This window comes from Colletotrichum navitas (assembly GCF_030913465.1).
Source record: "Colletotrichum navitas strain CBS 125086 chromosome Unknown LY79scaffold_2, whole genome shotgun sequence".
Lineage (NCBI taxonomy): Eukaryota > Fungi > Ascomycota > Sordariomycetes > Glomerellales > Glomerellaceae > Colletotrichum > Colletotrichum navitas.
Window position 1 is genome coordinate 1,573,831 of NW_026850548.1, and position 24,374 is coordinate 1,598,204.

Sequence of the window (24,374 nt, forward strand, 5' to 3'; positions counted from 1 at the left end):
CCGAGTCGCACGCCCCGAGATACGAGTGAGCCCGGCGACGCGCCAAGGTGCAGGACCACAAAACCGTTGAGCTGCCGCCTGGGAACCAACAGGCGCGCGGGTGGTTGCCGATGCGGAATTTCCGCATACCGGAACGTAGACGAGAGGTATGATTCGGCTCTGATCAAATCCACACGTTCGGGTCCCCGGCGGCCGCTTGCAGCCGAGAGAGCACTAAATGCTTACCTCCCCCCCCTCCCCCCCCTTTTCCGGCCGTTGATGGCACGGATGAGTACGAAGCCCGCGCGATTACACATACATACGTGCAAAACGCGCCCCCTCCCCCCCTTGGCGGAGGGTGACGACTGCTAGGATTGTGGCTTTGGCTTTGCTGACGTTGCCTTTTAGTCGCGGACGGGAATGTTTGTCCTTTGTTTCCTCGCCCCCTGGCCACGTTGTCTCCCCTCCGACCCCACCTGTACTACCTAGGTATGTAGAGCGAGCGACCGGGGGGGTCGTTCGTCAGCAGGTGGGGATAGTGCCGAACGACTTGAAACGCCGGGAAGACGGGCCCCTGCCACCCCCCCTTCCCCTAACACTACGTTCGCTGGTTCGTCCCAAGAGAAGGGACGCCGGAAAACAAGGAAACGGACAGAAAGGCAATCAATCTCGTGTGGGGCGGGGGACGGACGTTGCATTCCTAAGTATGGATCAGAAGCCCGGGAGCCTACGTAGTAGTATTAGCAGTGGTAGTAATTACGGTGCTGGTAGAAATGTCTATCCATGGCTAAGGACGGGAGGACTACGGATAGGGGGTGGGCGTTTCCCAGTTCGAGGGCCACGCCCAGGCCGCTCGCGCTTTTTATTTTTATTTTTTTATCATCACTTTCCCTGTCAGCGAGCGAGAGAGAGAAGACCAAAGCGCCGGCTCCCCCGCGGCACAAGGGTTGCTGAACATGCCATCACGGGGAAGGAACCCGGACCAAAAATCTACCCCCTTTCAATTTCGCCATCTCCCACACGAGATGGGGCGGACCGGGCCAACGACGAGGATCAACAGCAAGTTTACAAGTCAACAACAACATTAACAACAATAACAACAGCGAGAGCACGGACTGGACAGGTAATTTGACGTGGGAAACGGTTGTCTCTATCTTCCGGGATGAGTTGGAGGGAAAAGCTTGACCCTACTAAGTACAAGAAGTTTGTTCAAACTATCAAAGTTCCCTTCACAAGTCTAAGAGAGAAAAAAAAACAAGAAGCTCCCTCCGCGCTGTTGGGTGGTTATCCACAACAAGATCAGATAACCTCCCGACCCGTGAAGGCCAACAAGAAAACGAGGCCCGTTTCCTGGATCAATCGAAGATCTCTCGGCGTGCTTTGTGTGCGGAGACAACAACACATGGGCTCCCTCACGGGGTATGAGGGGGGAGAAACGCCTAGATCGGTCCAATTGCTCCGGTCCCACTGAATTGCGTATGCCCCGGTTTGAATACCAAAAAGTGCGTCCAAAATATATATATGGAAAAAAAATGGCTCTCAATCCCGGAGAGAAAAAAAAAAAAAAAGGTTTCTTTCCCCGTTAAGCTCACGCGTACCCGCGCTCTTGGCGTGTGATGGGTATCTTTTTGTCAAGGGGGAAAAAATAGGCGAAACGATGCTGAACTTTTTGATGGTCCGTCATCATCGTGAAGAAGGGGTCATCAAGTCGTAGCGCACAGCGCGGGGGCGGCGGCGGGACTGGTGGTGTTCAGACCCGCCGCGGCCGCTTTTTGGTGTTTTTTTTTTCCCTCTCATTCCTCACGCAAAAAGACATGAGAGAGGAAAACCAACGAAGGAAGAAAAAGAGGTTGTGCTCCCGAAGCTTAGTTGGAGTACTTGCCCTGGACGAAGTCGCGCTTGTAGCTGGGGGACTCGTGGTGGTCATCAACGTCACGGCGGGAGACAGCGCCGTTCTTGCCGAGGGTGCAAATGAGGTCGGTCTCGGAGGTGACCTTGGTCTGGACGTCGTTGGCAAGGTAGTAAACGTTGTTGCAGGGGAACGAATCGCAGCCTGAGATGGGCTCAGTGCCGTTGGCGGGCCACATCTTCTTGACGCCGTCGTGGTCGTTGGGGTTGACAATGGCGGAGACGTCAAAGTAGGTCAAGCCGTTCCAGCCGTTGAAGGCGACCTCGCCGAGCATGCCAGGGGCGTTCTTGGCGCCCTCCGAGACGGCGTACCAGTTGCCGATCCAGGATTCAGGGATCTCAACCTTGACCTCACCATTGCCGGGGACCTCGACAGAGTCGATGGAAGCAAGGCCGGAGTTGGGGGTGAAGTAGACGGTGCGGGTGGCGTCGTCCAGAGACTGGAAGGTAACGGTGTTGGCGGCGGCCAGAGCAGCGGCGGCGCCGAGGAGAGAGAGGATGCTGAACTGCATTTTGATGGTGGTGATGGTGTAAGTGCCAAAGAGTTGTGTGATTTGAAACTGGAGGTTGAAGAGTCCGGCAAACGTCGTCAACGGTAGTGAAGGATCAAGGCAGCTGAGAAGTAGTGGTCCTTTCAAAAGCGTCTAGCTGATGGTAGAAATGATGATTGCCCAGGGATGGGGTAGTGTGGTGATGGACTCGAGCTCTAGCTGTGATAGATGGGAGTTGAACGGACCGGGGCCGTCTGGGTGCTTTCAAAAAAGAGTGAGAAGCTGGTTGTGAAGAGAATGGGTCTGTCTGGATCGACAAATGTGAGAGGCTCGGCCACTGGAAGGATAGTGATTGTGGGATGGTATATCAAAACCGGGGAAGGGAAGGCTTCATGGGAACCGCTTCGTACTTATACACATGTCAAGAGAGGGGCAGCCTAGAAAGGATTCTCCTGCTCATGAAATGGCTGCAGTGGAGGTGCGGAGCTGGGGGCGTCGAGGACGTGGGCACGTCTGAATACCACAGTGGAGACATTAGCCCGAGGGTGTTTCCCAGAGTTACATGGAACGCCTCCTTCGGAGAGTGGGTTCGCATGCTTGGGCGCCATGATTCTTGTAACTTGTACATGTCGTAGTAACTTGCCGGTCGTGATTGGATGTGCCTGTGAATTAATGGCCTCGCCAGGTTCAGAGTTTTCGGTCTGGCGTCTGGCCCAGCAGTTCTCCCAGGCCTCCCATCCTCCGTGGCTCGGCCGCACTAGACAAGGTTGTCATGGAGGGTTTGGAACTGGAACTGGAACTGGAAAAGAAACTTGGGCAAACAGCCCAATCTCAGAAACAACATCTCGGTAAACACTTGTTCTAAACATGCTTGTTTCTGGGGGTGTCGGTCCCTACTCTCGGACAGACCCAGGCTGTGTCTGAGCTTCCTTCTCAGTTTCTGGCGCCAGGAACTCCCTCCCTCAGGAGAGCACACGGGAGCAACGCGGCAGCGTGGACAGGTACTCGGCGTTAAGCATTGGCTCTCACGGACTGGGCGGCGGGTAGTCGAGGGGGCCGAGAGGAGAGGGCTAGAGGTAACGGACAAGGCGCAGGTATCGAGGTGCTCGGCGTCAGCAGGCTGCGAGGACGTGCTGGCACAAGATGAAAAAAGCAACACGGACGTCAGCCCTTGGCGCCGTTTGTTAGTTTTCTTAGCCGCAGATGCGTGTTCGGCGTCGTCATTGGGCGGCTACTGGCTGCAGGATGTGCCTGGTACCTGACGCTAACAACCAACTCCGCGTGGCGTACCCTGACAGGCCAGACAGAACCAAGTCGTGGAACTGGACTCGAGGCAGGCCAACAACGACAAATCGGCGCGCCGGCTAACAATTCGTAGCGGGACAGGGGCCATTACGGACCATGGCGGGCTCTCTTTTGGCGGGCCAACTTGGCTGGCCCCCTCATCCTTAGCACCGTGGCCCTAGCCAAGGACACGCAGATACGACGATTAGGAAAAGATGTGCCGGCCACTACCGAGGCTGCCGGACGGAAGCTGGGAGGGTGCGCGCGGGAGAGCAGTGCCAGCTATGCCATTTGGGTAAACGCCGAGGGCCGCAGTACGTGGCATCACTTCCCAACACATCGGTTCGTCTGCACTAGGGAGAATCGGCTGATCAATGTGACGAGATGCAGGTGACGGGCCAGAAAACCAGACGACACTGACAGCACTCGCTCGAACCGAAGCTGGCAAAGACTGGACGACGGTGGGCATCGGGTGCTGATGCAGGAAAGGCGACCTTCTAGGACACGGAGAGGGAGGGGAGAGAGAGACAGGCCAAAACTCATTTCAGCAAGGGAGAAGGAAAAAAAAAGAAAGAAAAAACACATCGCCGTCACATTAGTGCGAGGGGAGTATGGCAACAGTACGGACAACCATCTCGGTTGGCCATCCTTCAGGCTTTCTGTGACGAAGGCAATGACACGACCGTGGGGGATCCCTCTATTGTTTCCCTGGCAGAGTTCATCTCCCCTGGCCGGAAGGACTTGGCAATGTGCGAGTTGGAAGGGAGGGAGGGGGCAGAAGGGGGAAGGAGATAAAATTGGGGGTTTGGACTTCAGTGGACGAATCGGGGAGGTGTCACCTTGGAACGATGGTGAGAAGTCGAATCCAGGACCTGGTAGAGGGTGTGAGGCATACAAGGAGGGCCGGCTTGTGCCTGTCGATCACAGCCCGAGTGTGTGGTGCTCCGAGCACTGTAGGGAGGGCTGTACAGTGCCTGAGCCGAGCGTCACGAAGAGATAGATGAAGAGGCGGTATGGCTGTGTTTCTGCTAACAATTTGCCTTGGCTATTTCCGTACCCGGTACCAAGCTGAGTTCCCTGGGCACTGCCCCAATGTCCGAACGTTCCCCTCACTGCCTGTCTACCCAGGAACAAGTTTATGCACGCAGACGGCCTAGTCCCGTCCATGCTGTCTGTGCCTGCATATCTGTTGGGTGGCCTGGATCCTTAGGTGCGGGACTTTTTGTGCTGAATATTTTTTTACATCTTTTTTTGTTTCCTTTTTCCAAAGAAAAAATTTCTTCCAATTCGCTGCCTGAGTCATCCGTGCCGTGTCTGCAGGGCAATGCGCTGTAGCTTACGGCACAAGCCCAACGCCACCACCGGACCGTCAGTCAAGACTGCGGCGGGCGAGTGCTCAATATCGCCGAGTTATCCTGCGCTTCTGGCCCACGTCGGCTGGAGCAGATTAGTGTATTCTCCCACAAGGTTGTGAAATAGGTAGGCTAGTCGTTTAAGGTATGGTTTAAGGTAGGTGATGTGCTGCAAATCGCAATACCCGTCAGTCTGGTTGCTCATGTTTCCTCAATCCACTGGGCATATCTTGCCCGACTTGGTCGCCAGCACACATGCTCACATGCTTGCTCCTAGAATCCCACTAAACGGTGGTGAGCAGACAGGGTTGGCACACAGCAGGCAAGCGAAGCAAGCCGTCACATGTCTTGTGCGGCCCGTTGAGCAGCTGTACGTGTACATTGGGACGGGGACGTTCTCGACCGCAACCGGGTCCCACTGACCATCGCTCACTCTCCGACAGTACGAATACGTACCAAGGCTGCTGCGGTGTACATTGTACGTCCCCCCCCCCCCCCCCTTGATGAAAGGGACTGTTTGCTGCCGAGTTACGGCTTGTGATTGCCATAGTGCCAACCTAGGTAGGTACATCATAAGATACGTGTTATATAGTACGTAACCATTGGGGTTGGGACGCCGCTGCCTCTCAAGGAACAGGTACGGATACGTACTCCGTATCCAGGCCGATACCGTGTGTACTTGTGTACACACCTGTCAAGGACTGATCTGGCCATGGACGGAAAGAAGGTCCGTTAAAGTGGGGCTTTTGCGGGTCATTCTCAGGTGAGTTTTGGTCCAATGCAGGAACCGTCCTGCAAACGGACCTGCCTAGACCTAGGCTTCAACTTACACTCGTCCCACACACTCTGCTCCCTTTTGCCCCAAACGGTTTTTTTCCCTCTTTGTTCGTCATTAATAATTCCCTCACACCATCACCATTGGCGGCGGTTCCCCACCAGTTTACAGCCCCGTTGCATTCGGTCAGTAGGATACTGATCTCGCGGTCTGTATATCCGCTTCAGGTTGCCCCCGCAGCGTCGCCGTCCGTCCGTCCATCAGCCTTGGAAGCGTCCATGACGGGCTCGGCCAACTGCCTGACCGACGAAAAACCCGTGACCGACTCTGACCTCATCGCACCCATCGACTACCCCTCCAGATGCCTTACGGTTCCGTCATCTCGTGCGAGTGTCTCCTCTTCCCCCGCAAGGCGTGCTCACACGGTACACCGGGCCCCCCAATCGTCGTCGAACCAGCCTGGTTGTTGAGAGTTTTTTTTTCCCTTTCAACTGGGTGAACGGGAATTGAAATTCTTTCGGACTTAGCTTAGCCTCTTGGTCCTCTTGGTTGTGTTGAATTCGCCTCTCGCCCACCGCGAAGGTTTCTCCACCAATGTCTGTCCGAAGGCGTCCCGTCTAGTCAGAAGCCGTGGCATACGGGCGAAAAGAAACTGGGTCTGAAGACTTTTATCTAACCCAGACACCTTTAACCTCGTGGCGCGAACGGACGCTGTTGCCCACGGCCCTGGGAAACAGGACTCCTCGAGATCTCATACTAGCTGTGGGTGCCGGGCATTGCCTGGTTCCCGATGACCGACCAATCGATCGAGCTAACAAAGGTTTAGGATACATCCTGAGGCCAACACTGGACAACCAGGATGCCTGAATACTTTGTCGATGAAAACTTGCCTCGCTGGTGTGGTTACTCGTGTGATCTGGACTTGCACAGTTTGAGGTCCTGCTTCCGCGGAAGATTTCATCGCCGGGAATCAGCCCTCGCTAATTTTACGTGGGAAGACGACGCCGTCGTGCGATACAACATGCCAAGCCGCATTGCTTCTGAGGCTACTGCCGTAGTGTGTAGTTTCTGCTCCTTGAAATGACCAAACAGTCGCGCGGAAGGACGAAATTTTCTTGGGTGTTGCTCGTGAGGCCGTCGCAACTCGGTTGCATATGCGCGGGGGCCAGGTCTCTGCAATGGGGTGTCAGCACTCGTGAGGGATAAATCATTTTTTGCCCTGGTAGTCAGGGTTTATGCCACTCAACCGGAAAGGCCTCATGAGAATCGGTCACAGTTGCTAACATTGTCTGCGAGTGCTGACGGCGCCATCTGCTGCGCCGCTGCCCCGCCACTTCGATTCCAAGCCGTATAGTTGCGGCGTATGGTCGCATCATCCTGTAGAATTCCGCAAAGAGTCAAAAAGCGCCGAACACGAGCCTCGCATGCCAGAGCCCGGGTGTCTCTCGTTTTTCCGTCTAAGTCTTCCTGTTTATCCGTACTGGAGTTGACCGGCGCTCCACGGCCGGGTGAAGTGGTTTCGCAGGCCGTCACCCTGCGACACGCAGCCTGGCCTTTGACGATGGCGGCTTTTTTTACCAAGAGCGTTGGAATGCAGCAGACTCTCGATGATTTTCGTTGAGAATCGACTCTGCTCAGTTTTACACGATGTCTACCCAAATCTGGTGGCACTATGGTTGACAACACGAGCTGTCAGCTCTCGACCCCTGCTATCGCATAGTCACTTGCCCAAAACGAAACCAATAAAGTGACCGGTCCAATGAGAAGCTGCGTGATATACGCAACATCGTGCCAGGAGAAGCAATGGCACCATTCCGCACCAGCCTGGCAGGACAAAGGCCGCCTCGTATCATTTGTCCTCGACCCCGTTGGGAACAGAGTCATACACCCGTCTCTTAGCCCCATCTGGCGCGATAGTGCGTACCACCTGCGCAGGCGCATACAGTCATCGGTACCCGTTGCGTATCGTTACCGAGGCCATTGATGGTCGAATCTGGCATGGAGGACAACGGCACGCCCGCCCGACAAGATCGCCTCCAAGGCAGCACACAACTTTAAGCTGTGTAAGCATTTGGTCCCAAACCCTTCTGCACGAAGGGCCTCTCCGCGCATGACGGCCCCGCCTTCGTGATACATAAGGCGAGCGGTGCCTGGCCTGGATGGTTCCTGTTCTCCCCAAAGTCATCGACAAGCAGTCGCCTCAACCTACCTCTACCTCATTCCACTTAGTTGCTTTATAGCGTGCCTTTGGCAAACGACTCTCGCTTATATCAGAGAACACTTGATCCCACTCCGCAATGAAGGTTTCGCAGTTATTGTCCGCAGCCGGACTCGTGGCCTCCACACAGGCTTGGGGGACCGATGTCCACACCTTCTACACCACAGTCGTGACCACCGCCTACGAGACGTACTGTCCTGTGAGTCTCGATGTGGCGGACCGAGAGGCGTGATGAACGAGACTAACCCTGCCCGCAGTCGCCCACAACTTTCGTCCACCAAAACGTCACTTATACCGCCACCACGGCCACCACTCTTACCATCACGAGTACGACGCTCTCATCTATCTACACACTTGTACCTAACAAGACTAACACGGGACAGACTGCCCCTGCACCATCACTACCGACAAGCCGCCCCAGCACATCCCGACTGTGACGGTCCACCCGATGCCGTCGTGGAACAACACCTCCGTGCGTCCGCCGTCGGGATGGAACACCACCGTCACGCACCCGCCGGTCATCGAGACCACGACCCCGCCGCCCAAGCCTACCTACTACCACAACACCTCCGCCGTGGTCGAGCACACCCCTAAGCCAACCAAGCCGAGCCACCGCCCCGACCTCACCTCGACCATCGTGGTTATCGTGCCCACCACCCCCGCCACTGACCTCCCAACCAACACCCCTGTCGGACCGTCCACCTCGAGACCCGTCACCGTCCCAGGGAGCGGTGCTGGGTCGCTCACCGCGAATACCGGCGCCCTTATCCTGGCCGGAACCTTTGCGCTGCTCTTCTAATTCTAATTTCTAATCTGGAGTCCTTGGGCGTCTTTCTGTTAAGCCTGGCAAGAATTACTATCAAGGGACGCGATATTGTAGCGGATCACTTTTTTTCCTTTTACATTTTCCATTTCTATTCTAGACCTTCCTTTATGGCCGGCAAAAGTGGGAGGGTAAACCCGGATGAGCATTATTTGATACCATGTGGTACATTGGACATTTTAGAGGGGAAAAGGAAGCACCGCGGTCATCTTTTGGAGTACTGGGAGAGACAAGGATTCGGGATTCTGCCACAAGGAGGGGGGATATTATACGCACACAGTCCTTACGAAGTAATGATAATACAAACGGGGTGCTCGCGGGGGAGCGAGCTTCGCCAAAACGATCCTTTGAAAAAAGAGAAAGAAGAAAGATCTATAGGATATCAGGTTGTCCCCGAACTCTTTGAGCGGTAGCGGTGGTGTTAGTGATGATGGTCGGCGAATAGGAACCCGTCGAGACTTGTCATGCAACGTTATTTACCAAAATGACCGCCGGGGCCAAATATTGTTCTCTTGCAGGCTGACCGCATAATCACCTCCGGCCTTTCTGTTCGAACCATCCAACGAACCCGGACGAACCACGCAGCAAATCAATTCCGCCCTCTAGGGGCCACAAGAAGGCTATTCGTCGCCCGACGGAGCCGAGCGATGGCCCATCCCCAGGCCACCGGATAATAAGAGGGCAGGGACTAATGCGCCTCTTCGTATCCTCAGCCCGCTGACCTGCACGCACTTCCGCTCGAGAGGTCGGGGAAACGGAAGTCCCCTCACTCCCCTTCCAAGTTTACCACGCCAAGCTAAGATTTTTTTTTAAAAAAAAATCCCTTTTACTTTCGTCTATTGTCTCCATGAAAACGCGGTCCGCATGGCCCTCACACCTTCTTCCCGTGTCTTGCCAGTTCAGTGAGTTGGGCGTTGGGCGGACGGGCTCGACCACGAGCCAAGCGCATGGTTCGTGGATCTGTACGAGGAAGGCGGCGGGAGGCACATTCGAACAGGGATTGCTGGCTGGCGTGATGGAGGGGTCCGAGAAGGAACGGTCGGGATATAGAGAGAGAGCAAGAATGGAAAATGGCGGTGCCGAAAACCTCGTATCTGGTCATCATGCGCCATAAGCACGCCGTACCCGGCCTAGCCCTCCGTCGACGTATCCCGCCTCCCTCTTTTCCTGCATCCCAGGTCTGCAACAGCGAGAGAAGAGGCGTTCGCAGAAACGTTGCGCCTTCTAGTATCGTCAGAAGGGAGGGTGGGATGGTTGGTTAACCGATCGTGAGCTTATCTGGAAACGTGGTACGAGCTTCTGGAAAACGAAGAAAAAAAGACAGAAAAAAGGCGGTGCCGCCCAGGTGCTCGTGGATCGTGACACTGCCGCCGGGGAACCTGCCGGATCTGGTGCCCCGTTATCTGGTCCCCTCCCCGTAAAGATGGACGTGCGTGGGGTCTGTCCTGCCTGGGAAGCGCAACGTGTAAGCCAACGACGGGTCCCGACTGATGGGATGAGGCCGCTGTCAGCACGGCCGACCACCCGTCACGCGGGGTGCGTGTATCTGGAGAGCGTGTTCACGTTATGGTATCTCATTACTATATGCCCCGGATGCTCCAACGACCCGCGCTTCTACCTCTAGAAAGTTACTCAGTGTCGTGGTAGCTTGCGCTCTCTTTTGCTTCCCCGGACGCCTAACATCATGATCCGATGCGAAGGGCCATGCGATCCCGCGCCGAACTATGGCAGCATGGCTTTTCCTCCAACACCATCCATTTGATTGGTTTTCTTGGGGGGGAGGGGGATGCGCCATACGAAAAATGCTTCGTTGGGTGCAAGAACACCCTGCAAGACATGCGCCCGTCCTTTCGTGCCAAATCAATACAATAAGTTCCTTTCGCGTGGACAACCCGATGCTTTGTCGACATACACCCGCGCTGTAAGCCCCCCCCCCCCCCCCACAGCCCAGCTCGTCCTTTTCCGCTTCGAGGGCGCCCGTCGGCGACCTGAACGATCGTGTCGACGCAAGGACGCCATGGAGAGTTCTTATTGTCCACGACGCCCAAAGCCTCCGCAACCCAATCTCCTGACCATCCAAGCCGGATCAGGGAGTGAGGCCTATTTCCGCGTTCCTTATGCGCGCCCTGGCTTCCCTCACCAGGGCCTTGGCCTCCTCCACCTCGAAGCCGTCCTGCGTCAGTTCGGTCCCCAGCCGGTTGGCTGTGGCGTAGTCCGCTGTCCGCATGGCATACTTCGCGAGCCACATGCGGGCCTTGCTTGTTGACGCAGTCACACCGGTGCCCTCGCTCGCGCCCTCCTTGCGGCCGTCTCCGTTACCTTCGTCGTCGGACGCGCCCGGGGAATCATTATGTATCGCAATCGATTCGTTCAGCGCGGCGTCGGGGGCTTCTCCGCCCTCCTGCGCGAGGCAAAGCTCCATGTATGCCTTTCCCTCTTCCTCCTCGCCGAGGTGGTCGTACATGCTGGCGATCTGGAAGAGCAGCTCCGGGTCCAGGTGTCCCGTGGCGCCCCGACCGTTGAGGAAGTCTCCGCCGTTTCCGAAGCTGCTCCCAGTATCGTAGTACGCGTCTGCCAACAGGGCCCGCTTCAGTGCCTTGATGCCGTCCTGGTCGCGGCCCATCTTTTGCAAGCACGAACCGACGGCAAGCCACATCTTGCCGTCCCAGGGCCGCAAGCCGGCTGCCTTTTTGTAGTACCAAAGACTGTAGGTGTGCATCTCCAGCATCTCGTACGTCTGACCAAGACCGTACCAGGCTCGGTAATCCCGGCGATTGACGTCGACTGCGCGACGGTACGATTCGATTGCCGCATGGGTGTTCTTCAGCTCCACGTACTCGTGGCCCATGAGCGTCCATGCCGACAGGCAGGTCCGGTCAAGGGTCAAGGCCCGGCGGAAGTACTGCACCGCCTTCTCGTGCATGGAGAGAAGGGAGTAGTAGTTGCCCACCACGACACAAGACTCGGGGCGGAACTTGTCTATGCTCGAGCACAAGTGCGCGAGGAACGCAAGCTTCGGCCTCAGGTTCATGACGTAAAGGATGTTGGAGTAATGGTCCAGCGAGTCGAGCCTGTGAGGGTGCAGTGATAGAAGTCGACTAAAGTTCTGTTCGGCGGCGACGAGGTCTTTCGAGTGGTACGACAGCATGGCGTTGCATGTGAGGAGAAAAGACGAGTTGGGGAATATGCCCATCAACGAGTCCAATGAGTTGGCGAGTTCGGGGGTCGCCTGGTAGAGCTCTAGTGACGTGTAGAGATGCCAGATGAAGGAGACGATGTTTTGCGGGAGATGCTCCGCTATGCGGCTCAGCTGGACAACGTTAGCTTTCCGCGGCTCTTGGACACATGTGGCCGGCCGAAGACTTACATCGTCTACTCGGGAAATGAGCTGGGTCATTTCCAGCCAGCAGCCCCAGTTCATCGGGTACAAGTGGACGCTTCGCACAAAGTAGTCCATTGCCTTGTCCTCATTCTTCTCCTTTGCGAGGACCATGCCGTACCTAAGTCTTCGTCAGTAGCTGTGCGCATGTGTAAGGAGCCGGATGAAATCTCACAGGTACTCCAGCCAGCCCTGACTGCCGAGGACCTCGCCGTCGTCCGTCGTGCGCTCGTCGAACCAGTTGCTGAGGAACCGGCTGACAACATTCAGCTGCTTGTTGACTACGTTTCCGAGGTCTTGGGGGCCCATGACCATCTCCGAATCTTCATCCTTGCGCTTCTCCCCGGACATAAACTTGGCGTACAAGGCCAGGAACAAGCTCTTCTGGCTGAGCCGGGGCAGTTCCGTGCTGCTGCCCACAGTCCTCGTCTCGGCCTCCACTTTTGTCTTCCCCTTCCCCTTGGATGCCCTCAACGTCCCTGACGATCCTTCGGTGTTGGAGTTCAGTACACCTGACAGGACAGAATCCGGCAAGAAGACGGCGGCGCAGCGATCGAACTCCCTTGAGTCGAAGAGGGCTTTCGCCAGCAGGTACTTGTTGATTTCCTTGGCCTCCATCAGGCCCTCTTCGGGGTCGGCGTTCGCTGTGAAGACGGTCGGGACATACTGGGCGTCGGTATCGGCCGCGGCGGCATCGATCGAGGGTTCGGGGATCGCATTGAGGAGCTCTGCTGCCCTGGGATCAGGTCAGCAGCCGTCGCGTGCAAGGGTCTTTTACGACGGGTCGGGGAGCTTGCCATTTTGCGGATGAGTACAGGCACCGCTCGGAACACTTCACAACTGCATCCTGCAGGGACTCGCGGAGCTGCGACAGCTCATTCTCGTTGAGCGACATCGCTTCGCATCCTTGGCCGAGACGCTAATAAAAGTCGGTAGGTCGGTCGTCTGTTACTTGTCGCGCGCGTTCGTGGACGGTAGGCAACCGCGGGCAACGGTCAATCGGTCCGAGTTGAAGAATGACGACTACGCCCTACAGAAATCGGTTGCCTGTGACGCAAATGAGAGGAAGGACCGGAAGAGCAGAAGCTGCCAGAGTTGCAGGGTTGCTGAGGTTGGCGATGTAAGTGTTGTGTTTCTTTTACCTGACATAGTTAAGCCGACGGCAGAAAACAATCCACCGGGGGACCCCCAGCACGCGCTCGGCGCGACGGCGCTAAAGTGACAACTGACGGCGTGCCTGACCGCCAGCCGTGTGGCGTGCCCCTCAGAGCGCGGCCACTAAAAGGGTTCCGACCCGAGAAGTCAATTGGGCGTCACCGTCAGCACCATCCCGAATCCCCACCTGTTCCGCTGGGGGGTTATCGGAGAGACAGCGGGGCCTTTGGGATGGTCCTGCCACCGCCTGCCATAACGGTGCCTGAATATCGGATGATGGGTACCCTCACTAAGTCATAGGCGCACTATCGGTGTAAACCGTAAACCCAATTTTGATGCTGGCATAATTTAATTTCTGTTGCGACAACAAGCTGCGTAGATATAGTCAGCAATCATCCCCCTTTGCCCCTAAAAGTTTGTCACCCTCGTTTTCCTTGCGCTATTACCAGAGAAAGCGGCGTGTCGCCTTCTTTTATAATTGTCTGGTCTTGTGTTTTTTTTTGGTTTGGTTTCCGTCTTGCTAACAATCACGCCCCTTGAAAGACCACTCGATCGTTATACCCCGCCGAGCCGGCAATCAGACTAAACCGCATCAGACAAGATGGCCAAGAAAACGACCCTCGCCGAGTTCGAGTCCGTCTTCCCCAAGCTCGAGGAGGTCCTCCTAGAGCACGCGCAAAAGTACAAGCTTCCCAAGGAGGAGTTGGCATGGTACAAGAAGGCAAGCATATAGCCACACCGGCCCGAGAAGCTCCGCTACAGCCACCACCACCACCACCACCAACACTACCATCGCCGACACGACGACGACCAAGCAGGGTCGCCGTTGTAGGCGCGTGCCGTGATGTTCGGTGGTGATGGTGATGAGGCAAGAGCACAAGGCACGAAGAACAATGAAGGTTGACTGTTTCCGTTTTTTCTTGCACCCCAACAGAGTCTCGAGATCAACACCCTCGGCGGAAAATGCAACCGCGGCATGTCGGTCCCCGACTCGGTCTCCTATCTGCTCGGCAAGCCCCTTAACGAGGAGGAGTACTTCCAGGCGGCGACGCTCGGCTGGATGACGGAGCTCCTGCAGGCCTTCTTCCTCGTGTCGGACGACATCATGGACACGAGCATCACCCGCCGCGGCAAGCCCTGCTGGTACCGCCAAGAGGGCGTCGGCATGGTCGCCATCAACGACGCCTTCATGCTCGAGGCCGCCATCTACACGCTGCTGCGCAAGTTCTTCCGCGAGCACGCCAGCTACGTCGACCTGCTCGAGCTCTTCCACGAGGTCACCTTCCAGACCGAGCTCGGCCAGCTCTGCGACCTCCTGACTGCCCCCGAGGACAAGGTCAACCTCGACAACTTCAGCATGGAGAAGTACAGCTTCATCGTCATCTACAAGACGGCCTACTACTCCTTCTACCTGCCCGTCGCCCTCGCCCTCCACTGCCTCAACATCGCCACCCCCAAGAACCTCAAGCAGGCCGAGGACATCCTCATCCCGCTCGGCGAGTACTTCCAGATCCAGGACGACTACCTCGACAACTTTGGCCTGCCCGAGCACATTGGTAAGATCGGCACCGACATCATGGACAACAAGTGCAGCTGGCTCGTCAACCAGGCCCTGCAGATCGCCACCCCCGAGCAGCGCCGGATCCTCGAGGAGAACTACGGCCAGAAAGACAAGGCCAAGGAGGCCGTCGTCAAGAAGCTCTTCGACGACCTGAAGCTCAAGGAGCGCTTCGAGGCATTTGAGGAGAAGCGCGCCAACGAGATCAAGGAAATGATCAACAACGTTGACGAGAGCGAGGGCCTCAAGAAGGGCATTTTTGATGCCTTCCTTGCCAAGATCTACAAGCGCAGCAAATAGACATACCCGTGCACTTTTTTGCTTTTTTTTTTTCCCTTTTCTTTTTTTTTTCTTTTCACACTTGACCATCACTTAATGCGGTCCCCTTCCGCCCCCTCCCAGCCAGCGAGGCAGCTTGGGGTTTGCAAGCGCGGGGGCACAGGAGGCCAGGAAAAAGGAAAGGGAAGAGGAAAAGGAAAAGATACCTAGCTCCGATCGATTATTTTGATGCTGATTGACAACGACAATAGACCGTTAGAATCAAGCATATCCATTATTTTTTAAAGTAGACAAAGGAAAATTTCTCCGACTGTATCTTGAGAGACCTTTTTTTCTCCTTCTTTTCCGTTGTTTTATTTTCTTCTCTCCAAGCCTCCCCTTCTCTCTTGTTCCTCAAAGTTGGTTCTGTGTCTGACATAATCGTCGACACCCGGGTATCTTCCATGTTAAATGACCCCCCCATTACACCTAGTTCGCGAGCGCCGTCTCTGCGCATCAATTTTTTGTTAGTATCACAAGTACGCCGCCTTTCCTTCATGCGCGTATTTCTTTCTTGTCGGGCCTGTCGCTCAGCGCTTTCCCAGAATGTCTGCAACGACGCCAAGTCGCTGCCCGCCGCATCAAATGACAAAACTTAGTGCCTGACGGTACCGCTCCGGCCTAGACCTTGTGACATGCGGGGCTTCGTATCACGGCCTCTGTCACGCTCCACAAAGTTGATGAGCGGCAGGTCCTCGTCGTCTCGTCTCGACCGTCTCGGCATCGACGGCACGGGAGGCTGCTCGCTGGAGACGACACGACGCATAGCAGCACCGCCTGCCGTCGAGCGACTTCGCGGTCTTGAGCCGGCGGACTGAGACGCCATACGCTGGGGAGGGTAGGCCTTCGCGGTGGCCATACGCGTGACGGTTTGCAGTTGCGGCCCCAGGGCTGCGTCTGGCTGGTCCCATCCCGTGGCCATCTCGATCAGAGGCTTGCCGTTAGGGACCCTGACACCGCGGCCCTGAGCGTCTCGCCAGGTCGAGGGCAGGTGGGGTACCTTGGGCGTCAAGTCAACAAGAGGCTGCGGCATCTCTCGCCTCCCTGAAGACGACCCACCGTCCGACGTCCTCGGGCGCGAAGAGGCGGGCAAACGTGTTGTAGGAGGGCGGGATCGGGTCCGCGGCAGAGGGTTCGGGTCCGCCGCTGTGGGACGAGAGGACCGCACAGTGCCTCTTCTCTCTAGTGGTCTGTCGGACTCCGGAACCTGATTCAAAAGCGAGTTGCCCCCGATGAAGGGACTGTCGGATGTGTACTGCTGTTCCTCGGTGGCGGCCTTCTCCGCCTGATGTTTCCGTCCCTCGTAGCCGCGGCCTAGCAGACCAGCAGACCTGAACTCCTGATCCCTAGCGAAGGGGTCAATAAGCCCCTTCCCGGTAGGCGGGGATACGTGGGGCGTCGTCCTTGACCGCGAGACAACGTTGTGGGTGTTCCTAGGGGTGGAGAGCTGCTCTGCCGGTCGCGCTGCAGGTCTGTCCGTGTCCTTGCTGTAGTCATCAATTGGCTTCTCGAACTTGTCCATGTCGAGCAGCGGAGAGAATGTTCCGATCGTGTAGGGTGTCTCGTCGACTGACGCCTTGGCCCGGTGCACGGTTCCGCTTCTAGCAAGACCGCCAGCTTTCTCGGCACCACTTTGATGAGACTTTGTCTTCTTGGTCAGGTCGACCTTCTTGTTGACCAAGTACCAACTGCGCCACCCGTGAACGATGCTCTGGAAGTCATTGGCAAGCCTGGCGTCGTCCGTGGCGAAAAAGTGGATAAAGTTTTCGGTATTCTGGAAAACGCTGTTTTTCTGCTGGCTCTTGACTACGATACAATTCTTCTTTGGTGACTTGACACGTTTCAACATGTCTTTCTCAGTGACCGCGTAGATGTCGAAGTCGGAAAGATGGCAGAGCGAGACAGCGTCCTTGTCTGACATCTTGGCATCCTTCTTTTTAGCAGAAAATATCTGGCCGCTATCCAGAAGCGTGATGTACCGCTTGTTCCACTTGCCGGGACGGTTACAGTGATAGAGGGCGAAGTTGACGAGGCCTGGTGGCGGATCAAAAGTGCGCGGCACCCGCTCGAGGTTCAGTTCGGGGTTTTTGTCTACCGAGTCACCTGGGACGATGAGAAGGCAATGCTGACTGTCGCGGTCCCAGGAGTTCATGACGTCTCTCACACGCTCGTAGCGTCTCAAATGACGTTCCAGGCCGTAGGAAAAGTAGCACTCTATCACGATGCTGGTTTTCGGGTTGATGTTGTGGGTCATGAGATTAGCAGCCGAGTACAGGATGTCGATAGGAGTTGTATCGGGCGTCACGGGCAAGCTGATAGATGACTGCAAGCAGCGTACAGTCACCCGCTGAAGACCAAGTCAGCAACGGCTCACCTTAAAAGAATTTTTTTTTTTAAAAAAAAAGAAAGGAATAAAAAAAAAAAAGACTGATGGGTCAGACGAGGGCGACTCACGCGTTCTCCGGCGTTGCTGGCCGAGGCCGGGGCGTCGGTCTGGGGAACAATGCCGCCGCCGCCAGCTTGGATGAAGCGAGAAGGGTCCATGTCGCTTACTGGACTGAAATCGAAGGTGAGGGGTTGAAAGTATGTCGAAGAGGCCTTGGTGAGAGTGTTAGGAGGATCGGACCTGCGACCTTTTCTTAGAAAGGAAGCGAACTTGTCGACTATGGGGCTTCGCACTCGGGGCGGGGCGTCGGGTATGGCATCCAATTGAGCCTGTAGTCGAGCGAGATCCTTTGCCTTTTGGTCTGCCAAGATGCGATCGGTCTCCTCTTCGAGACGGGCAACCTCTGCAGCCCAACGGGCGGCGTCTTCCTCTTCCTGTTCCTTGCGACGGCGATCTTCTTCCTCCTGCTCGGCTTGCTGGCGCTGGCGTTGTTCGTCCTCTTGGGCAAGATGATGGTCACACTGGGCAGGGGGGGTGTTTTCCTCGTCAGGCACGGGCTGAAGGGCGAGCTTGGTGATGATCTGGGAACGAGCGTAGTCGGCTCTGGCAGAGAGCTTAAGGTCGGCGCATGATTTGGAGGAGAGAGAGGTGGGGTTGTGCGAACGAGGCCGAAGATGAGGGCCGGGGAGCGGGAGGGGAAACTGGTCTCGTGCTCGGGTTGGGATGGGCGGTGGTGGTTCAAGTGGTGGAGGAGGAGGAGGGCGTGGTGGTGGTGGTAGTAGTGGTAGCGGCGGCGGTGGTGGTACGGTTCCTGGCGCCGGCGCAAGCACGAGTGCATCTCTCGTTGCCGCATCAGCAGCAGGTGACGTTCCAGCGGCTTGTTGTTGTAATAACGCTGATCCTGCAGGTGGAACGGGCGGACAAGGGCCAAGAGGGTACAAAGGGTTCTGAGTGGAGGAAGCCCCTGGGGCGGGGGACCTGGACCCAGAACGGGACCGCGCTAGGGAAAAAAGGGAACCGGGCTCGCTGGGGGGTCTTGGTCTGGGGCTGGGGCTGAGGCCACCTGCGTTAGGATAATAGGGACCCGCAGGCGACCGGGACGCGAAAGAAGACGGCGAAGAAGGAAAATAAGGGGGCGAGAAAGACGCTGCTCCATGCAAGGGGCTGTCGACCCCATTGGGAGCCGTCTTGGGCCGTCTTCGGTTGGGGTAGCTGAACCGCACAGGGGAATCGGGCCGCACTGGGATACGTTTGCCAGTGCCGGCGCCGTTTCCTCGGTTGACGGGCGACTCTCCGTCGAAACCAAACTTATTCATAATTATGTCATTGCTGTCGCCGTTCTCGTCTCTGCTGCCAGCGCTCGCAGACATGAGATCTTGCCACTGCCAATGCAACGTCAACTGCGGTGCCCCGGTCGGTGTTTGCGGCGTCGGAGAAAACGACGTCAGCAACGGCGCAGTGCGTCGCCTCGCCGCCGATGCTGGCCTTTCCTGCTGCTGCTGCTGCTGCTGCTGCGTCGATGCCGATGCCGATGCCGATGCCGATGTTTGTGCAGCCTGCGTTTCGTCGAGCATCGTTTCCTCATCGACGGCAACGCCGATACAAATGCCAATGCTTGTCGCCGTGCCCGTATCCGTCGTGGCATTCGACGCCGTCTCATCGTCCCGGAAAATGTTCACATCCCAGTCCCGCCAGTCTTGGCCAAAGTCCAGCACGCTCCTGTGCTCCCGTACGCCTCGTACGCTCCTGTACCGCGTCAATTGCCCGGCGGTGACGCTGTGGCCCCGTCGAGGTGGATGCGGCGCAGGAGATTTCGGTGGCCCAGGGCCCGCCGACATGGTTCGACTCATTCGCGGAAACCCTTCCATTTGCGCGATATTATTCCTCCTCTCTCTCTCTCTCTCTCTCTCTACTTCCGTTTCTGCGTGCGTGTTCGATTGCGTGTGCGATTGCGTGTGTTTCCGAACTTCCGCCTGGGCAGCGACGCGAATCCTGCTGCTGCAACCGGCTGGGCAAGCGACTCGGTACCGATTCCTTCGACGCTGCGCCGCACCCAGTCGTTGACCGGCGGGATAATACGAGACGGGGCGGTTCCCCCGGATCCTCGATGGTAATAAGCGATGCAGGCGGCGGCAGCGGCCCAGTCCGCTGGAACCCCTCGAGCTGATCCCCCAACGCACTGCCTAGAAGGTTAACGTTATTTTTTGCGTCGACCCTGCAGATCATGCAGGTGACAGATAACGACGTTGAGATGGGGCGTCCGATCCAATTCGTGTCTTTCGGTCCCCGGCTAGGTGACCTCGACAAGGGGGATTAAACAAGAAGCCACTGATTAGATTAGATGGCCACAATAGTAGCACTAACAATCCAACAACAAGCAACAAAATTAATGATTGGAAAAGTCGTCGTGTCACACCAAAGTCGACTTCGGTGCAACTGGTATGGATGCCGAAAGGAAGAGGGCGAAAAAAAAAGGAACAAGTGGCGAGACCTCTTTCCATAAGTCGGCGTCCGCCAGGACGGACGACAAGGGAGACTTTTTACATCTCTCCAACTCGCATCCCCTTTCTCTGCCATGAGAAGGGCCACACATTCGGAACGCGTCAGTTTGGGCCCGTCGGCTGGCGAGGTATGCGACACAATGCAATGAGGCACGCGCCCACGTCGCATATAGAATGCCAGTCTGCCATGTTTAATTTGCACCCGTCGATTGTGTCATCGCGCACCCCTCGAAGCTGCATTCCAACCTGGCTCCGTGCTCCGTCTAGGACCGGCCCATCATCGTGTTTACACTCTCTACAACGAGCAACGCGACACCAGTTGGCACTCACAGAGGCAATCGACGTGTCATGGGCCGCATTTCAGCTCCTGGGATGGACTCGTAATCTGGAATTCGCCCGTTATTGGCACCGTAGCCCTGTTTGTCTCTGACTTCCCCGCCAACTCTGGTCACCCATTCAATCGAAGAGAGCTTGCCCCTACAGGAACGATTTTTGCAACTCCATATGGGGAGGGTCCATCGCTACCGCACAACGCCCAGGAGCGTGTGAATATGTACAATGCCTCCAGGAACAAAGACCGAGAGCACATCATACCCGCCAGCAGGATAGCACTTTCTCGGTTCTCAATGAGTCATCCTCTGCACATGCCGCGTTTCAGCTTTCCCCGGACCGCTAAATCGTCGATGCAGATGCGTGCGCTGGTACTGATCTAGATTAATGTCGGAAAGCGTGCACCTCACGTCTCCACCAGCCGATGAAGTCGCTTGTCGACACGTCGATGCCCAGTTCCTTCAGCGCACGCGTGCTCAGGTGGCAGTCGTATGGTCGCTGGACGCTCGCGTTCGGGTCGTTGCCCTCGGTGTTGGCAATGATGCCGTCCATAGAGAGGCTCATGATCTCTGCGAATTTCTGGCAGATCTCATACTTGGTCATCTTGTCCTCGCTGGAGAACTGGAGAGCCTTGGGCATCGAACTACGATCGCCAGCCTCGAGGTATTTGACGGCGATATCTAGGCTCGCCGGTCAGTCATCCTGTCCGAAAGCTGAAAGAAGTGTGCCTACCGTGGCACACACGACCAACATCCTCCGTGTTCGTAGGGTATCGAATGGCCCAATGGTCCATCTTCACCTTGGACTGGCCGTCCTGGGTCTTCCACAAGGTTTCCATGAGGATGTTGGTGGCGCTCTCTGCCGGCGTGTCAGCCTTTCCGTAAAGAACAGGAACCCGGAGGACGAGGCCGAGGCCTTCACGGCCGGCAGCCTTGTACTCCTCCAGAACGGCGAGCTCTCCGTCCAGCTTGGTCTGGCCATAAAGATTTGTCGGTCCGGTTGGAGCGTCTGCCTCATAGGGGGCTTCTCCGGGCTTGCCAGAGAAGACGTAGTCGGTCGAGATGTAGATGAGCAGGGTAGAGCGAGCAGCACAGAGCTTGGCGAGCGACTTGGTGGCTGCGACGTTGAGAGCTCTAGCGGCATCCGGGTCGCTGTCCACCTTGTCTGGAAACCTCTGAGCGGCGCCTGTTGATCATCACCGTTGAGTCAATGGTTTGTGAAGAGGAAATAGACACATGGACGGCTGAGACACACAGTGTACGACTACTTGGGGCCTACCATGATCGGTTAGTCCTGCTTGCTGCTAGATTGATGTTGAAGACGAGAAGCCGGCTTACTTGGACTCATCGAGAAATTTCTCGACCTCGGCAGTGTCACCCAGATCGACTTTGAAGACGGAGACCCCGTCGGCGCGGGAGTAGCCGGTGCCCTTAACGTTCCAACCCCGGAGGTCAAAGGCCCTGGCGACCTGTCTTCCGAGAAGACCGGTGGCTCCGGTGACGACAACTTCCTTTCCCGTCATGTTCAAATATCCAGGGCGGTCACTTTGTATGTTTTTCTGCGTTATTTGCGGCGGGAAACAATGTATGTATCGGTCTTGATCTGCAAACAGTTATGTTGGCACTCACAGAGGAAGCTCAGACAGATAGCTTTAGTCACTCAGCTACCCCGCGGTGGGGTTCCCTGCAGTGGAAGAAATCCAATTGGGCCGACTATCGGATAACTACATCATCGTCACCTAATGCATAGAAGATTTGCACGAGCATTTAGGTACTTCTCTCCTTCACATCATCACCACCACATGAAACCGCAGCATAGTAGGGCATGGCAGTCTTGCCTCCTCTCCACTTGACGAACGATCTCCGAACATGCATCGCTGCGGCGAATTCCGGCAGGCTTCCTGTGACTGCGACATGCTAAACTAACCATGCCACCGTGGTCAAGCGCCACGTTCCAACGACGAGCCATCCAAGAAAGCCAATTCGGCTCCAGGAATTGTCCTAATTTTAAAAACAAAATCCCCGCCGAGGAAATGTGTCTGCGTGTCGCCTCGAGCAGAACAGGGGCTACACTGCTATGTGCAACGATGGTTCGAGCCCCAGCGCTACCTTGTTGTTTCCATGGAATGGGAATGCCTTAATTCTTCGAGGACGAGTCATGACTTCTTCAACGCCCAGTTTTCCTTCTTACAGCTAGCTATGCCTTCGATGCCGTAAGCGAGCAGATGAGGGCACTCTTCCGCTAGTTTCCTAATCACATCCGGATGAGAGAATATCCGGCTGCATATGTCAAAGGACTCCGGACAGAGCGGGTTGTCTTTGTTTTCCTTCCGAGATGGCATTTCAGATAACACAAGCTGCCAGGTTTGCGAGAGGCAATTTCCTCTCAGGCCAGCGCTCCCTTCAACCACACTGGCCGCGTTCGTGCCTACCGTTCATCAACCAACGGCTGCCGGACTCTCAGCGCTGCCTTTGACAGATCTCCTGGGGACTCGCTCGAAGCATGCACAGGGAGGTCTTCGCCAAGCCTCTCACCAAGCGTCTAAGCGTGGCCTGCGCAACCGATTTCCCCACCCACGACAAGCTGAGACCTTAAAAGGCCTTTTGTTGGAAGGGAGGAAGTCTGAAGCGAGCTTGGCAGGCAGCGCATCCTCCCTTACCGATACGAAACTAACAGCCGGAAAGCCGGGCAAGCCGGCGACTCGGCGCATCGAAGTTTCCATTTTCCCAACCAATAGCACCTCGGAGCTAGTCTTATCGTTGGGTGGGATTGCGTCGAGCCAGAGCGGGAAGGAGTTTCCAGACAACAGGCGTCCTGACTGGCTCCGGGAGAGACCGGCAGAGATCCGCGGGCTTACCCCGATACGGATGGATACCATGGACCGCTCGCTGCGTATCGAGTCTTCAGGCTGCATGTCGAACGTCGTTTCGCCGACGCGAAGTTCTCCTCACGGAATACAACCGGCGCCGAACTGTCTGAGCAAAAAGCATCGTCTGGGAACTGCCACTGTCCAGTTAACCCACTAGGAAACCCGTTGTTTTATACATGTCTGTTGGCATATGGGTAATGCGGCCGGAGGCGGTGGGTCACGTGACACACCGCCTACTGGCAGAATCCCCACTCTTGCCCATACGTAAGGGTGCTGCCACACTTATGCTCCTACTTTACCTTGTTAACTAGTTAACTATTAATAACCACAAATTTAACCACCTTTTCTTAACCTTTGTAATATTACAAGATATAGGATCCTATTAATTAACTAGTAAAAACTAATATTAATTAATAGTTAATTATTACTAATAACTAGTAATTAATAAGGCTTACTATTATAAAAGTTTACTTAGCCTACTATAACCTAGTAGACTACTAACTAAGTTAAGTATTATTAAGGCTACTTTACCTTTATAAGAAACACTATAGTGTCTATTATACTATTAGAACCCCTTTAATAAGTAAGAATCTCTTTTATACTAACTATAGTACTATTAAGAAAAGATACTTAAGTAGTAATAATTACTACTTTATTTAACTTTTTTTTTATCTTTATATTTACCTCTTTAAAAAACTTATCTTTATTTACCTTATATATATAAAACTAACCTAGTACTATCTAGAATTATAAGTATAAGTTATATTAAAAAGAAAATTACTACTTAATTACTACTATAAAAGTTATATAGTAATTACTACTAATTAACCTTAATAATTAACCTTATAATAAGTTAATTTAGTAGTACCTTATACTCTAAGGTGCCTACTTTTATAGTAAAATATATTAACTATAAGAAGTATAGCTAAGAAATCTTTCTTAATAAGTAAAACTCTTTTACTATTTACTTTTACTTTACTTATTATATAGCTAAATAGGCTAAATATACTCTTATAGATTATAAGCTTTAGAAAGACTTTTAATATTA

At 55.2% G+C, this 24,374-nt stretch overlaps 10 protein-coding genes across 10 annotated transcripts; 4 read left to right on the forward strand and 6 right to left on the reverse strand.

The window, feature by feature from the left end:
* Positions 1–1,844: 1,844 nt before the first annotated feature.
* Positions 1,845–2,399, reverse strand: LY79DRAFT_575429 (DNase1 protein; the record flags this gene model as incomplete). Its single annotated transcript, XM_060559709.1, has 1 exon — positions 1,845–2,399. One exon carries the CDS (start codon positions 2,397–2,399, stop codon positions 1,845–1,847), a length of 555 nt encoding a protein of 184 aa, XP_060420405.1.
* Positions 2,400–3,786: 1,387 nt separating this feature from the next.
* LY79DRAFT_536175 (uncharacterized protein) lies at positions 3,787–4,425 on the reverse strand. The gene is made up of 2 exons (XM_060556576.1): positions 4,053–4,425; positions 3,787–3,976 (listed from the first exon to the last, which is right to left on the reverse strand). Exons 1-2 carry the CDS (start codon positions 4,245–4,247, stop codon positions 3,890–3,892), a joined length of 282 nt encoding a protein of 93 aa, XP_060420406.1. The 5' UTR covers positions 4,248–4,425; the 3' UTR covers positions 3,787–3,889.
* A 253-nt stretch (positions 4,426–4,678) lies between these two features.
* On the forward strand, positions 4,679–5,492 carry LY79DRAFT_536177 (uncharacterized protein). Its single transcript, XM_060556577.1, has one exon. It carries the CDS (start codon positions 5,179–5,181, stop codon positions 5,434–5,436), a length of 258 nt encoding a protein of 85 aa, XP_060420407.1. The 5' UTR covers positions 4,679–5,178; the 3' UTR covers positions 5,437–5,492.
* A 2,438-nt stretch (positions 5,493–7,930) lies between these two features.
* LY79DRAFT_152397 (uncharacterized protein) lies at positions 7,931–8,898 on the forward strand. The gene is made up of 4 exons (XM_060551070.1): positions 7,931–8,206; positions 8,265–8,334; positions 8,391–8,509; positions 8,534–8,898. The coding sequence occupies exons 1-4, from the start codon at positions 8,087–8,089 to the stop codon at positions 8,804–8,806; spliced, it is 582 nt and encodes a 193-aa protein (XP_060420408.1). The 5' UTR covers positions 7,931–8,086; the 3' UTR covers positions 8,807–8,898.
* A 2,018-nt stretch (positions 8,899–10,916) lies between these two features.
* Positions 10,917–13,104, reverse strand: LY79DRAFT_665420 (tetratricopeptide; the record flags this gene model as incomplete). Its single annotated transcript, XM_060563062.1, has 4 exons — positions 10,917–12,140; positions 12,198–12,330; positions 12,385–12,945; positions 13,025–13,104. The coding sequence occupies 4 exons, from the start codon at positions 13,102–13,104 to the stop codon at positions 10,917–10,919; spliced, it is 1,998 nt and encodes a 665-aa protein (XP_060420409.1).
* An 861-nt stretch (positions 13,105–13,965) lies between these two features.
* Positions 13,966–15,222, forward strand: LY79DRAFT_665421 (farnesyl pyrophosphate synthetase; the record flags this gene model as incomplete). The annotated part of the gene is made up of 3 exons (XM_060563063.1): positions 13,966–14,075; positions 14,183–14,192; positions 14,299–15,222. The coding sequence occupies 3 exons, from the start codon at positions 13,966–13,968 to the stop codon at positions 15,220–15,222; spliced, it is 1,044 nt and encodes a 347-aa protein (XP_060420410.1).
* A 161-nt stretch (positions 15,223–15,383) lies between these two features.
* On the reverse strand, positions 15,384–19,464 carry LY79DRAFT_683814 (uncharacterized protein; the record flags this gene model as incomplete). Its single annotated transcript, XM_060564617.1, has 3 exons — positions 15,384–17,587; positions 17,695–18,207; positions 18,799–19,464. 3 exons carry the CDS (start codon positions 19,462–19,464, stop codon positions 15,836–15,838), a joined length of 2,931 nt encoding a protein of 976 aa, XP_060420411.1. The 3' UTR covers positions 15,384–15,835.
* Positions 19,465–19,783: 319 nt separating this feature from the next.
* Positions 19,784–20,719, forward strand: LY79DRAFT_152338 (uncharacterized protein). Its single transcript, XM_060551068.1, has one exon. It carries the CDS (start codon positions 20,072–20,074, stop codon positions 20,555–20,557), a length of 486 nt encoding a protein of 161 aa, XP_060420412.1. The 5' UTR covers positions 19,784–20,071; the 3' UTR covers positions 20,558–20,719.
* Positions 20,701–22,461, reverse strand: LY79DRAFT_152361 (RmlD substrate binding domain-containing protein). The gene is made up of 4 exons (XM_060551069.1): positions 21,795–22,461; positions 21,712–21,731; positions 21,190–21,642; positions 20,701–21,137 (listed from the first exon to the last, which is right to left on the reverse strand). The coding sequence occupies exons 1-4, from the start codon at positions 21,977–21,979 to the stop codon at positions 20,842–20,844; spliced, it is 954 nt and encodes a 317-aa protein (XP_060420413.1). The 5' UTR covers positions 21,980–22,461; the 3' UTR covers positions 20,701–20,841.
* On the reverse strand, positions 22,214–23,371 carry LY79DRAFT_655473 (uncharacterized protein; the record flags this gene model as incomplete). Its single annotated transcript, XM_060562668.1, has 3 exons — positions 22,214–22,706; positions 22,889–22,998; positions 23,117–23,371. 3 exons carry the CDS (start codon positions 23,369–23,371, stop codon positions 22,613–22,615), a joined length of 459 nt encoding a protein of 152 aa, XP_060420414.1. The 3' UTR covers positions 22,214–22,612.
* Positions 23,372–24,374: the final 1,003 nt, after the last annotated feature.

Coding starts and splice junctions, on each gene's coding strand:
- LY79DRAFT_536175 (XM_060556576.1), bottom strand. CDS start 4,247: ATGTGTTTTTTCTTTCTTTTTTTTTCCTTCTCCCTTGCTGAAATGAGT. Junction 3,977..4,052: donor CTGGTTTTCTGGCCCGTCAC/CTGCATCTCGTC, acceptor GATGCCACGTAC/TGCGGCCCTCGGCGTTTACC.
- LY79DRAFT_536177 (XM_060556577.1), top strand. CDS start 5,179: ATGTGCTGCAAATCGCAATACCCGTCAGTCTGGTTGCTCATGTTTCCT.
- LY79DRAFT_152397 (XM_060551070.1), top strand. CDS start 8,087: ATGAAGGTTTCGCAGTTATTGTCCGCAGCCGGACTCGTGGCCTCCACA. Junction 8,207..8,264: donor CCTACGAGACGTACTGTCCT/GTGAGTCTCGAT, acceptor CCCTGCCCGCAG/TCGCCCACAACTTTCGTCCA. Junction 8,510..8,533: donor CGTCGGGATGGAACACCACC/GTCACGCACCCG, acceptor CCGGTCATCGAG/ACCACGACCCCGCCGCCCAA.
- LY79DRAFT_152338 (XM_060551068.1), top strand. CDS start 20,072: ATGCCGAAAGGAAGAGGGCGAAAAAAAAAGGAACAAGTGGCGAGACCT.
- LY79DRAFT_152361 (XM_060551069.1), bottom strand. CDS start 21,979: ATGACGGGAAAGGAAGTTGTCGTCACCGGAGCCACCGGTCTTCTCGGA. Junction 21,643..21,711: donor GCCCCAAGTAGTCGTACACT/GTGTGTCTCAGC, acceptor GATGATCAACAG/GCGCCGCTCAGAGGTTTCCA. Junction 21,138..21,189: donor TGTTGGTCGTGTGTGCCACG/GTAGGCACACTT, acceptor CGGCGAGCCTAG/ATATCGCCGTCAAATACCTC.